General features: G+C 42.5%; 1 protein-coding gene across 1 annotated transcript; it reads right to left on the bottom strand.

The window, feature by feature from the left end:
• Positions 1-476: 476 nt before the first annotated feature.
• Positions 477-14,477, bottom strand: atad1a (ATPase family AAA domain containing 1a). Its single transcript, XM_063194420.1, has 10 exons — positions 14,416-14,477; positions 13,768-14,003; positions 13,429-13,527; positions 12,678-12,798; positions 12,213-12,413; positions 11,771-11,877; positions 8,118-8,207; positions 6,844-6,894; positions 2,974-3,146; positions 477-2,187 (listed from the first exon to the last, which is right to left on the bottom strand). The coding sequence occupies exons 2-10, from the start codon at positions 13,936-13,938 to the stop codon at positions 2,064-2,066; spliced, it is 1,137 nt and encodes a 378-aa protein (XP_063050490.1). The 5' UTR covers positions 13,939-14,003; positions 14,416-14,477; the 3' UTR covers positions 477-2,063.
• Between the last annotated feature and the right edge of the window lie 499 nt (positions 14,478-14,976).

Raw genomic sequence — 14,976 nt, forward strand, 5'->3', positions numbered from 1 at the left:
ACCATGAGGGTGTGGGCACGTTTCAGTCATTGACTTTAGGGAGATACTGCCAAACTCAAAGTCGTTATTGCTGTCATCTGAATCCAGGTACATGAGCAGTCATTAACAGGGCCCCCCTCTTTCAACTGGGGGCCCTGGGCAATGGTCTTGTTTGTTTGCCTGGTTGTGACGGGCCTGATCCTGCATTAATCCATGCAAGGCTGAGCAGCGGTGGTGCCACATAATACAAACTCAACTCCTTTATGCGATAGGGCTGCTGACAGGACAGCCTTGTAATAAGAGAAGGCAACTTCAGAGCAATACGCCTGAATGCTACGGACGCAAGTCTGACTGCTGTTGGTCAGGCTGGGATCTACTTAAAGTATTAAAGGTGACAGGGTAAACCGATGACGCATAAATATGTAGGATATTTTTCAACAACTAAAAGGAAAAGTCGTTTGTTTTGTCCGGAAAGAAATGTCATACATGGGCACAGTTTTTACATTTTAATAAATAATATACACATACAGCATGATAACGATGTGGCTGGGTTTGTTTGTGTGAGTGGTACATCACGGTTGGCTTTACAGTACATCTCATTGTAAGTGATATATTGGCAAATCCATATGACTTTGGCCCTACTATAGGAAGCAGCCCATCATCCCCGCTGCACACTGCCACAGGCGGATTACTGTACACAACTAGGGGAAGCAAAGTACAGTACGAGAGGCACTAACGTCCCCAGGGGTGCAAATCTATATTGCTCTGAAGGCTTTCTGAACGTCAAGCCAACTACTTAAGAAAATCCAAGTGTCTTTTTTTCCCTTTTTCTCCCCAGCAGCTGCAATATCATAACTGTATTTCAATCGTGTTTTGTACAGACATGCAGACATTCAATGACAAACTCTTTGTTTGTTCCATACTTGTAACAGTCTAAATGTACTTTTCTCCTGTCCCATCCCTTTTATGAAGTGTTTATCTTGCAGTTTATGGGGGAAGGAGCAAACAGCATGGAGACAGTAAACAATGAAGCGGAGGGAGGGGGGAGCTGTTAAATTGTGCGTACAAGTATGTCAAGGCCCGCTGACATCTACAACGATAACTATAACGATAACTTCAAATTTAACTTAGCGGTAGTAAAAATCGGTATAGCTGTAGTGAATAGTGCCGTTAACATACTGTAGTCTCAACTACAATGACATGCTGAACGATATTGCTTTTTCTGAACGATAAAATAATGTCAGCCAATTACAATGTGTAGGCGTAGAGCCTTCTTCTAGTGGCTGTTCATGAGAAACAGGCATCCTCGCCAGTGAGGCCAGTGAGAACAGAAATTTGTTTAAGACGCCATTTACATGTATGTGGATATTTTTAAGTATTTGTTTATCCGTTTACATGTAAACACGGTGTGTGCATAAATAAAATTAAAAAAACGTAATTGTGACAGGTGCGTTTAGCCCCCTAAAAGGGATATTTTAAAAAACTGACTTTAGAAAGGAGATCTCTAAAACTCCCTTTACGTAAAAACGAGAGGACAAAACGGATGCGTTTCCAAATAAAAAAAGGCGTGTAAAAAAGTGTTAGAGTCATCTTTGTAGTTACATATTGCAGATATGAACAGGACTTTACAGAAGAGAATGGCACCTAGTGCCCAGCTTTACGTGGCCCAGATATAGGATCCAGGTCAAGGGGAGAGGGGTGATGTGTGATGTTGCTGTTGGCCCCTGGGTGTTACCATTAACTCACTTGATGCCAATGATGTTGAAGCAAGTCATTTCAGACGTTGAGTACCAATGACGCTTAAGCACATCATTTCAGAAATTCAGTAGTACCATTGATGCTTAACCGCGACATTTCAGATGTTCACGACCAATGATGCTTAACCGCGTCGTGTTCAGTACCAATGATGCTTAAGCGCATCAACTGAGTTTGGTTTATGGTGTGGTGTTGAGAATTCCATTTCCTGTGGGTGTTGAATAACCACCCAAAATGCAGAAAATGCTCTGGCTCTGACGTGTTGTACTGTATATGATTTGAAAATGGCTGGCATCCAGTGAGTTAAGAGGTATAAGGGGAACAGTAGCTCAGTCCAAGGGCGACTCCTTCAAGCTGCCGGGGGCGGAGGTCACCTGTTTGGCCTCGTTCATCTTGTCCAGGCCGAAGAGCATGTCCAGCTGGGTCACCGGCCGCAGCCGCGTCCCCAAGGGCCTGGGACACACAGAGAGAACCGTGCTACGTCAGCATATATACAGTATACATGACAGTATCTCGTCACTCATATTACATAGTTATGTGTCTGTTTATTACACCTTGTTTGTTATCCCCATGAGTGTCTGCCTTTGTGCTGTATTTTGTTGGGTTTCCCAACTGTCAAGAAGCTTCGAGCAGCTTTTTGGGGCATGTCCTCTTCAATATCCCAAAGTAAAGAAACCACTGAATATTTGTAATCATCTTCTGTAAAGATATTGAATGAAAATTTATTGTATCGTATCGTATCATAGTACAAACAAACACAGGATATGTTAAGTAGTTTGTCCTGTCCAACAAATAAATGTCTCCTGTCACTGCCTGTGTGTGGGGTTTGTGAGTGTTTGCTGAACTGTCACCATATTAGGTATGTCTCATATAAAGACATTAGCAGATAAAGATAGATGCCTTAAGGAAATGAGGACAAAAAGTTTCTACTTAGCGCACACAAACACAAACACAGACACAGACAGACACCCAGGGAAGCAGAGGTCAGTTGTCCCAGGACCAGGGAGAGGAGGGCCCCAAATCTGGGTCCTCATTACACTGTACTGTATCGTATGCACTGGGTGAAGAGGCCTTTCATATGACTTTGTCCCGGGCCTGGCCAATGCTTTCAGCGCTCTCGCTCTCTCGCTCTCTCACTCTCACTCTCACTCTCACTCTCACTCTCACTCTCACTCAGACACTTACGCACACACACACACACACGCACACACACACAGATACATAAGACCTTGGACCTACTCCTCGTCCTCATCCTCGGCCTGCAGCTGCTTGGCGATCTGCCTCATCTGCTGCTTGCGGACGTAGTCGCGGACGCGGTACATGGCGGCGTCGCGGCACAGCTCCCGTAAGTCACTCCCCGAGTAGCCGTTAGTCTTCTCAGCAATCTCACGCAGGTTGATGGCGTTGCTCAGCTGCAGACACGAGAGGGGACAGGACAGGAGCACGTCAGCAGACACAGGGTTGTTGTGTGTCTGTGTGTGTGTGTGTGTGTAGCGTATGGGTGCTGAGTGTGTGTGTGTGTGTGTGTGTGTAGCGTATGGGTGCTGAGTGTGTGTGTGTGTGTGTGTGTGTGTGTGTGTGTGTGTGTGTGTGTGTGTGTGTGTGTGTGTGTGTGTGTGTGTGTGTGTGTGTGTGTGTGTGTGTGCGCGTGTGCTGGCCTGCACTGTGACCTTTCGTTCTGTGTGTGTTTGTGTGACTGGCATCACTACTGCACATCACAGTGTGTAGCGGCAGCTTTAACACTGTGATATTTGTGTGTGTGTGTGTGTGTCTGTGTGCGTGTGTGCGTGCGTATGGTGGTCTTCACACTGTTGACCTTTTGTCAGTGTGTGTGTATCTGTGGCCTTGCTTCACACGGTGAACTTTCTGTCTATCTGTGTGCATGTGTGTACTTGTGGCACTGTCACATCCCACAAATCTCACAGATTCCACTTTTCAAGAACACAAACACAAACACTGTGTCGTCTACCTCCTTCATCAGCATACAGGGGCATAGGCTCTGAGCTATGGTTCACTTAGTCTGTTTATTTTTTTAATTTGTTGTTTTCATAAAACTGCGAGGGCCCAGTGTATCAAAATAAACAATTCACAATGTTTACGACCACATAACAACCAATCGGTTATTACGCCGTCACTCGTCGTCACATCACATCCCCCATGGAACACACTCACACTGAAGAGTCTACACAGTCATGAGCTCAGCAACCCAACTTGGGCTGACAAGAGTGTCCGTTATTTTTAACACTGCTAGTCATAGTGTGTTTACATCTCAATGTCCACTTAAACGAATGCACATTACACATCCACAAACGCAGACCCATTGAAGTCACAATGAACTGAAGTCACAGTGCACTCGTGCCTGCCCCGATTACACACAAAGACTAGTTTTTTTTTCTCATTGGGGCTTTCCTGTCTCCTCTACAATGCTGATGAGCAGATTTGGGATGAGAGAGGGCGGAACAATGTGACCAGGCTGAGGGGAGGAGTTCAAATGCGAGAGATGTTACCCTTTAATGCTACAGAGATTACATGAGTTAAGACAAGTCGTGCTACAGCGGTGAAACATAACACAGACAGACGAGCCCTGTAGACTTCATTGCGGTGGAGCACAGCTGCTCGTCTTAAATGTGGGCCATTTCATGTGATATCACTTTGAGAACACTTTGAGGCCCCGCCGATAAAGATTTTAACTTAGTGTGCCTTTACCGTGGCAAAGTGGAACCCCAGAACTGCTTTTACATGAATATGACACCAATGGTGGATGACCACCAAAGCACACAAATATAAGTATTTTCGCCGTAATTTACGGTTTTACAGTTGTGATATATTACTTTTATTGTACAAGGTTTAACCTTGTCCCAATGTGTAATGGTCATTTTCTCCATGAAACGCACATATTTTGCTGTCTTGACAGGGCACCTCTAAATATGGAGTACAGTTAACAGACGGTGAAAGTTGCAGTACGTCATCCAGATGTTTTGCAGACAAGATAGATGAAGAGCCACTCAATCCAGAATGTGTAGAGTATTGAGTGTTGTAAATAGACTTTCTCGCCGTGAAGTCAAACAAGTTCAGTTTTGTAGTCAAGCAGGTATAACCCACTACCCGTTTTAGGCAGAAAATGGGGGCATGAACAATTGCTCGACACCGGATGCAACTTAAATGCAATGGCTTGTAATTCATAAGTTGTCTGTGAAAAAGACCCATGTTATTTTATAGGAAGCCATGGCATTATGGAGCCAGGAGGTGGCCAGCCCAGCAGTGAGAGGGTTGGCGTGCTTGACAGTAGCTCCTCATGACCTTGTGTGTGTGTGAGCTCCAGCACTGCACGCCTGAACTGCTCCCAATGGGAAAACTGCCTGGCAGTGCTACGCCATCTGGGTGTGAACACGTGTGTGCGCATGTGCGTGTGAATGGGCAAGCGGGGTGAGGTGTGAACTTGTAAAGTGCTTTCACTGCTCTCGTGAGAAGAAAAGGCACTTCATTCATGCAATATGGTTCCCCTTTTCCACATTTATCACCTCCCCCCCATAGGTGGACAGGGAACGGAAATTATCCTTTTACGGCGTCACAAAACTGTGGTAATCTCTTGTAAAACCGAGGCATTAGGGGACTTCAGATGACCTTCTGAGGGGGAGAATGATGTAAAGCGCAGAACGAACTAAGGGCAAAACGAAGAGGCACAGCTATATATCAAAGTCCTGATTACAATGCTATTGAGAACCTGCAACCCTCCAACAACCAAGGACCACTGTCCCATAAACTTCAAAGTCCAATAGAAATCTCATCAGTATGTGAGGTACGCACACCGTACAAAACAACGTGAAAGGCTGGTACCGACTTCAAAAAAGGGCTATTGTTGCGGCAAATGGGCTTTGCTATCAACAATCAATGTAAGTGGGCTGAATGCGTATTCAAAGAAAACTTATTTGTTTGAGGCTTAGCATACAAATAATATATTGATTTTAGAAATGCTCTTCAGCATACCTGTTCAGTGTGATAATAATAATAATTTGGGAAACAGTTTAGAAGTTTACTTTGGAATACAAAAAACAAACAGTGGTTACTTTGAAAACATTGATTCTCTAAACTTTCTGAAAGAATCACTGTGACATAGCGGGATCCTTTCATTTGAAACACCTTTGTCTACAAGCTCTTCAACTGGGGTTCTCAGAGGTAGTTTACACTGTTTATACATTTTATGGTAAGTCAACTACCACTTTTGAATTGATTATTAATAAGCAAATATATGCTACAATACACCACAATTACGAAATATTTTGGGTAGATGGACAAAAGTATACTTTACATTATTTGCCATTTGTGCCTCAAGAAAGACAACGGCTGTTAATGGCTTTTCAGAATCTCTCCCAGGTAAGTGGGTTGAAGCATAGAAAATCTCCAGTCTGAGATGTACAGTACTGGAGAATTATGACATCACTTGTGTTAAATTCATGATACTTCCTTTGCAGATACAGACTACAAGACTGAGAAATTATAATAATGAGTGGAATGTGAACACCATGCAGTACATTGCACTGCAGTTTCAGGAGTTCTAAAGTTTCAGGAGTGTCTGTGAAGGTTAATACTTGTGCAGTACTGTAACTGTGTTATACAAGCATCATATGTAGCAATCCCACATAAGGCTTGAGGTAATACCTTTTTTCAAAGGTAGTTTTTAAAAGAACAGGTTACTGGTTTTAATGTTGGTCCTATACAACCAACAAGAGCAGCGGTGCATCTCGATTTCTCTAAACTTAGCATGTAGTAATCATATTTCACGACAGAAAACCCATGGTACACATACTCCCTCCCACACACACATACACACTTATACAGCTTACCTACCTTTTATAGCTTAAGCACCTGAACCAAAGGAGAGAGAGAGAGAGAGAGTGAGAGAGGCAGAGAGAAAGAGAGAGAGAGGCAGAGAGAAAGAGAGAGAGGCAGAGAGAGAGAGAGAGAGGCAGAGAGAGAGAGAGAGAGAGAGAGAGAGAGAGAGAGAGAGAGAGAGAGAGACAGACAGACAGACAGACAGAGACAGACAGAGGCAGAGGCATAGGCAGAGTGAGAGACACAGACAAAGACGGAGAAAGAGAGCATACTCACATTCTCACCCAAGAGGATCAGCTTGAGGATGTCATGTCTCTGGCTCTGGTTCTGCAAAGACATGAGTGTGAGTGTGAGAGAGAGGCACAGCAAGGCGTGACGGCACTGCTGTCAGACATCACTGAGAAGCCTTGCTGTAAGCCGCTTCAAGCTCAGCGGGAGAAACTGGCAAGCAGTGCCATCCCTTTTTTTTGGTGCTAACATGCTCACTGTGTGTGTGTGTGTGTGTGTGTGTGTGTGTGTGTGTGTGTGTGTGTGTGTGTGTGTGTGTGTGTGAGCGCGGATGAGTATGAGTGTGTGGTGTTTTACCGTCTCTCCTTACAAATACGAGGATTTACTAAATGGTTGGCTTAAGATGGATATGAAAATGCCAGCCTGTCTTATTCTTGCATAACGTGAATAATATTCTTATATGTGCGAAGGTTTGATAGTCTCTGCAGCTATTAAGTAACCTCGTCAGAAGCACTAAGGCCATTTTGAGTAGAGGTAGAGGTGTTTACTGAGAGGAAATATAGGTGTTTACTGTCATAATAATGTAGTCAGGAACAGTGAGCAGATGCACAAGAAAAATACAGTGAATAAGAATAACAACACAATAGACATGAACATCTAAGTAGAATATCAAAGTATAAGTCTAGTGTGCAATTGAAGTTTTTTTTCACAATGCGCATGACGAAAAACTGTCCAAATTTGAACATACAGTAATAGAGGAGAGCAGGTAGGATTATGTAAATATAAGTATGTAAGCCTTGGGTGTAGTTGGAAACATCTTTCTTGGGAGTTCTTTGAAAGAATGCAAATCATTTTAACTGTCAAAACGTGAATATAACATAATATAAGAAACATGGTAAGATTATGTTAATGTAGGTATGTAAGTCTTGGGTGTAGTTGGAGATATATTTCTTGAAGATATAGTTCTTTCAATGTACATGAGGAAGATTTGAATATACAGTAGGTACAAGTAGTGTAACAGACATGGTTATGTGACGTGTGTAAAGTAGGGCTGTAACGATACACGCAACTCACGACTCGGTTCGTGTCACGATATTTGTCCTACACTTCGATATACCCAACATTTTTTTAAATGTATCTTTTTTAATGAATTAATTTGCTTTTTACTTTTGTTTTATGGACTGAAGTGTAACAGAATTTTGAAAGGGCGCATCACGACACTGATTTCTTGCACCACAATACAGTATCGTGACACTGGGCATCACAATTTCTCGATTTGATACAGTATCGTTACAGCCCAAGTGTGAAGCTGTGCTGCTTACTGGCAGGCCAATCTGGAAGGTGGTGGGCATCCTGCGAAGGATGGCGGGGTCCAAATCTTGAGGCCGGTTGGTGGCTCCCATCACCATCACCTACAGGGAGACACATGCGCATTTGTCAGTGTGTATTGTCTGTGTGTATGCTATGAATGAATGTGTTAGAGAAAGAATTGTAAATTCATGTATAGCCCGATTTGGACGGGACTTTTATTACCTATGGACCCCCGGTAATTCGGAATAATTACAGAGAATGTCTGAGTTCTTAGTCCTGTGCGAATGTGCCATGTCTGCGATTTGTGAGGTAATAATTCCAACGCGAATTACCTACTGTAATTCGGCGAAACTCAGACGTCCTGGGGTAATTTTACATAGGGGCGCCGTCTGCACTCCCTTTTAATGTCTGTGAATTGAGTAAATAACAGACGTTTATTTATCCCGTCCGAATGCGCCCCGAAAAATCACGGAGGTCCAGGGGTAATTGCGAATTACCAGGGGTCCATAGGTAATATTTATCCCGTGCAAATCGGGCTTATGAGTAGGTTAGGTATGAGAGAGAGAGAGAGAGAGAGAGAGAGAGAGAGAGAGAGAGAGAGAGAGAGAGAGAGAGAGAGAGAGAGAGAGAATTAAACAATGGATGTACTGTTGTACACCAGAAAGGACCAAAGTTTTTTTTCTTCCACTGAGGTACTCTTAACACAGGACAATCACCCAGGACTTAAACTGCACTGAATATCTCTTTCACTTTTTTTGTGTGTGTGTGCAGCCAACTGCACAATGTAAGAGAACTGCTGAAAGGCCGATGGTTGTACTCAAGTGTGTGCTATATGTTTACTGCAATGTACAATAATATGCCTTAGGTCTTTGTGTATTTTTAATATTTGTGTATTTTTTGTATGTCTGTATTTATGTAAGCTGACAGACACCTTAATTTCCTTCAGGATTAATAAAAGTACTCTACTCTACTTAATAGCCGAGGTCGCTGAAGAAGTTTCACCATGAACACGCTTTATTCGCTCTCAACATAGTGACATGTTTGTTTTAGCTTATCATAGGACGGGTATATAATAGCTTGTTACATTCAAAGGTATGAACATTCCAATTTGTTTTCGGTAAGTTGCATCCTAGCTCTTTACCCGAATTTGAACTAACTTTTAACACCTGAAATATGCTTGGGTCACCCAGTTCACTTCAGCCCTGGTGAGTTTGTTCAACATGCCATAGAGTACAGTAGGTCTGTAGCTAGTGATACCACTGGTTATGGCCAGGCAAGCAGTAGTATTGCCTTAATGACTATCTGAGAAAAAAAGAAAAGAAAAAAACAGCCTATGATTTTATTTGTACATGCTATGCAGTTTAGTTCTCATCTTTACGGCTCCTGTTTGGCATCATTAATGCAAACCTGTTTTTAAAATATCCCTGGTGGTTACCAAGCTATCCACACGTCCATGCGGCCACTGAGGGAGCAGAGCTGCTGGGAGATATCAATGCTGGAGAGCAGCCCGAAGCTACACTGAGAGACTGCCAAAAGGACTCTTTGCCAAGGCCCATCGACCCAAAGATAGGGGGTGGATTTGTAGCTTCTGCGTCATGCATGATTCATATGACAAGTATAGACAAATAAAAAAACACTGACATAACCCTCTCACACACAAGACACTGTGCCTGACACACTGTCCAACTGCCTCTTCACCAAGACAGACACTACATCCGTGAACCCAAACGGCTCTAGTTTAAAAAGGTGATTTTCAGAGCAAGACTAATAGGAGTACACTATCGGGGGGGACTTGTTATTCAGAAAGTTGGCACTTTCAAACAGATGTTCAAAACACTGACCTATACATCATTGGTTCAAAATGTTGTTCATACCACTGCTCTAAAAGAGAAATAAAATACACTATACTACACTATGAAGTCAGAGTTGGTATTTGGATATAAAAGTTTGATTTTTTTTTTCTTCTAAAGATATTTTGGCTTTGTTTGATAGTTTGGATTTGGTGGGGGGAGGGGGGGGTAGTCACAAAGGATTGTATGGTGAAATTGACATGATCATTAAATGTACAAGTATGTAAGTATAGAGGAAAATTTGCCAATATGGTGTACCTTAGTATATTTTGTAAACCAACTCAGTTCATAGCCGTGCCATCCTTCAACAGTCCTTTTTTCCCTGAGAGATACAGTAGCAGCAGAAGGCGACCCGAGCGGCAAGACTGTACATCACATTCTGGTGGTAATTGCACATTCTGTCCTCGGGAGAACATTTTCACTGTCTGGAGAGGTACTTTAAAATAGGCTCGCGAGCTAAAAGCAGGAGGAGTAAAAGCACCACGATAGGCATCTTTAGAGGCCTAACTCAATTACTGGAGCTTTCAGCCCTTCTCAGACAGCTGCTAATGTTACAGCTTCAGCCAACTACGTTTTAAGACAGCTCTTCCAGATAACGTACCATTTAGGTAACAAATCGACAGACAATTGTGTGTCATTATTATTACATTTCCAAACTTTCCTTATTACTAAATGTATTATTGCAATCTTGGACAGCTGAGACAACTACTAGTATTGAAAGTGTACTTTCGGGTGACTAAATTGTCTTGAGATAATTGTTCCTGATAACCGTATATTGTGCTCTGGCTTTTTTTACAGCACCAGTAAAAGTAGGTATTCGTTTGAAATATAACTTTTCTAACAGAACCAAGAGGTACACTCTATTATAACATACTCTAGTCTAGCTGTAGAAAAATAAGGCTGAAAATAGGACAGTAGCTGCAGTGTCTTGCATAATACTATTCATAACATTTCGGCCTGAGGCCTTTTTCAGGTTTTTACCATTGGAAGAAGAGTATGCCACTTCTTTAACAAATATTTCATTTCATTTAGAATTTCCTGACCCTGGCCCTGCCGTGGCCTAATGGTAGGGCACTCGTCTGCTATGCGGCCGACCTGGGTTCGATTCCCGGCCCATGTTGTTTGCCAGTCTTTCCCTGTCTCTCTCTCCCCACTTGCTTCCTGTCACCATCTTCACTATATTGCCATAAATAAAGTCAAAAAGACCAAAAAAAATGTTCAAAAAAACCCAAAAGAATATCCTGACCCTACGCATAAGCAATTGGCGGGTGGAGCTGGGCTTGGAACCTCTGGATAATACAGACCCACTCCCACTCTGCCATAACACCTCCCTGTCCACATGCAAATCCATAATCAAAACACATCTCGTCACCCTTACTTTCCCATCACAAATGATAATGTTATTTATTCTTTATTTCATTATTTTATTTTACTTAACTTCATTTTATCTTTCTTTGTTGTTGCTATATGTACGATGCCATCACTAACTTTTACTTGCTGCTATGCTTTTTAGATGCATCTTAGCATCTCTATAAGACGGTATGTCCGTCTGTCTGTCTGTCTGTCGGTCGGTCCGTCCGTCCATCGGTCTGTCTGTCTGTCTGAAACTCATTCTCTAAATTATGATTCCCTCCTGAGACCACAAGGTGGCAGTGCATAGATGGACGCATCTTTGTCCGTCTGTCGGACTTGTTAACATGTACTGTATTGCTGAGCTATGTTACCATTCTGCTCTGTAAAGTGCCTTTAGGTATCTTGAGAGGCGCTCCATTGCATCAGTATTACTAGGAGAGGAAGCCATTGCCATGAGGTACCTGAGTGTTGGTTCCAGTCTCCAGGCCGTCCCAAAGGCTCATGAACTGGGCCTTCATCATGGCTGTGGCCTCATGGTCCAGACTGGACCGGTTTCGCAGAAAAGAATCTAAACAATAACATACAAACTCAATTTGAATAAAGGGTTTTTAACTGTCTACAGTATCATCAAGTTTTTTATATGTCCTTACACTGTACATGCCTCATTCCAACCCTGAGGTACAGCGCAAGTACATCATGCGACATGTTCCAACATACTTTGTTAAACTGCACCTAATTAATCTAACAGTTACCGTCAAATAAAGAATACTGGCTAGGTAAAGTCTTCTTAAAAGCATCTTAAAACTTATCTTGAATATACTGCTATATGTTGAGGAAGTCCTGCATTTTCATAACTTGTTTAAAAAAAAGAAGTGATATTGATCAAAAAATACTTTAACGCACCTATTTCATCAATGAAAATAATACACGGCTGGATTTTCACAGCCAAGGAGAAAACAGCAGCGGTGAGCTTCTGCGATTCGCCGTACCACTTGTCTGTCAAGGTGGAAGCTTGCAAGTTGATGAATTGGCACCCTGAGGCTTTGGCAGTTGCCTTGGCGATTAATGTTTTTCCACATCCCGGAGGCCCGTACAACAACACACCTGCAAAACACGTACGGTATAGTGGCAAACTGTAATTTATAGCTTTCTACACCTGAAGCTATTTTTGTACCTTTACTTTCTACTACTACACTGAGTGTCAGTGTCAGATCTCAAGAGTACAAGCACCCTAAAAAAAAAAGTGTTGAGTGAAGTGACCTTAAATACTGCCAACCAAGTCTTTCATCATCAGCAGCAGTATATTTACCGTTGTCTTAATGCTTTATTTAATCACTAGTTTCTCACAAGTTAATGGCTGACACTAACCTCTGGGCGGCTGAAAGAGTTTGGATCCGACAAAAAGGTGCCGCTTCTGGAAGGGCAAGATGACTGTGTCCTGGAGCTCGTTGATAACTTCTTCGAGACCAGCGATGTCTTTCCATGTCACCTTAAACGCAGAGGTGTATACAGGAGAAGTAAGCTCAAGATTCAATGCTATAGTGCAGTGTTTCCCAACCTTTTTTGTCTTGCGTACCCCTTAAGCCTTTTTGTCATGTCATAAGTACCCTCACTCATACTTCTGTATCTCTTCTTCTATCCCAGTGTGTTCCATACATTTGTTATCATTACATTACACTTTCCCCACGTACCCCCTGTAGTGTGCTCTCGTACCCCTAGTGGTACACATACCCCTGGTTGGGAAACACCGCTATAGCGAAGTAGAAAGGCTGAAAATGGTCCATTACATGCAGTGTCTTGTATAATAGGCCTAGTATTCATTCATTAAGTAATAACATTTCAGCCGAACAGCTGTTACACCACTTATTCCACTGGACCTAATGAGTGTTTTTACTCTAGTAGTGCATTATATTACATAGCAGTTACACCAGTTACTCCACTGTACCGATGAGCATTTTCATTTTTCTTTCGATTCTACTTCTGCGTTATACACTTCCATAGGTACTGTATATCAATAACCCTCCATCAGAATGGTCACTCCAGGTCACATAGACGCCATACAAAAGTCCCAAGCAAAAAAATACAGTGATAATACACAGTGAACTTAACAGACGTCTACCTTCATGACTCGTGGATCTACGAGCTGAGTGGCAATGTTCATCTCATATTCATTCAGAGTAACGCCCTCCACTCCCAGCTGTTTCAGCAGTCTCTCTGCCTGTGGGAAAGAAAAGTCACCAAAGATGGATTACTTCTTGCTCGTGCAGCATAGCCTAACTACCACCATACAGCAGAAAATACAATGGTGCTGCTGTGGGGAAAGACTTTGACAGGAGACAGACTGTGTGTAATTTACCAGTGAGAGATACTTCAACAATGCTCAACGTTTTTAAATTCTTGCAGCACATTCCTATGCATTATTTAAATCGGAAGGAAATAATCATACAGCAAGACGTACTCTTTTTTTGGCCTGCATTTTTGGCTTGTGCGTGGGGTCCAAGGCCTCGACCACCCATTTGATGCTGTAGTAAGTCGCAGCACCAAAAATCGTGAGTCTCAACAGCATGCCGACCACTTCATTCCGCGTCAAAGGGCGCAGGAGCGCATCTCGGGGAATGTCCTTCAGCATCCTGACTCACTGAAGTCAACTCATTGAAGACAATGGCGGTGAGATGGAACCAGTAGCGGACCTTTCTGTAATTTTATAGCATTTTAGAAAGGACAGTTTGTTACAGGCAGACATTTGTCGGACGTAGGCTACAGTATCACAACACAACATGTACTTTCTTAACAACAACGACGTCACGACGACAAGAACAATGGCAACATCAGGTGAACAGACAAACAACGCGTTAATGAGCTTACAAGACCTAACCTTTCACAGAATAGAGGCTGACAAGAAAGGAATGTCATGCTTGCCATGTCTGTGACCCTACACGGCATGCTAACAATACCTGGATGCTGTCACTTAGTACCAGCTTGATGTTCAATAACGACCGGGCCGAACACAGTGATTATATTATTTTAAGTAATTACGAGAGGTTATTAAACTGTTACACGCAGTCGAAATATCATGAGAAAGTTTAAAAGCCAAACGCAGGTTTACCAAATGTGTTGTTTTCTTGCTACACATCGCAGCATTTCCCCAGCATCTCAGCTTGTGTCACCACAATGCATCATCCGGATAGGAACAAAATCCGTTCTCCCGCGTTCCGTAGCATACATAGAAAACACTTTACTAGTCTACCTTTGTAAACTAAGGTTGGGAAAACCATGGCTCAGTCTTTTTTTGTAGTCGTTGTTTGTTTATTTGTTCCACAAAACATTGCTCTTTCTGCCAACTAAAAAAAAACCCAACTTAGCCTGACGATGAATTTATAAAAGCATAACTCCGACCACGCATCAGCTGTGTTAATTTTAGCTAATTAGGGGCCTACTTATTCCCAAAACACCAGCTGCATACGCTCATAAACATCTGACCGCCTATGTGAACAGCAGTTTGTGTTTTCTTCTCTGATGACTGTGTAGGCTAAATTTAGGAGAACAGCTGGCACATGCAGTCTCTGAGATACCACTGTATCCCATCCAACATGTATTCACAGTTAAATATTATAGGCCTAGCTATTCACTTAACCTTTTACCCTCACTAATTTCTAAGTGAATAAAT

The sequence above is a fragment of the Engraulis encrasicolus genome, chromosome 3 (genome assembly GCF_034702125.1).
Source record: "Engraulis encrasicolus isolate BLACKSEA-1 chromosome 3, IST_EnEncr_1.0, whole genome shotgun sequence".
Lineage (NCBI taxonomy): Eukaryota > Metazoa > Chordata > Actinopteri > Clupeiformes > Engraulidae > Engraulis > Engraulis encrasicolus.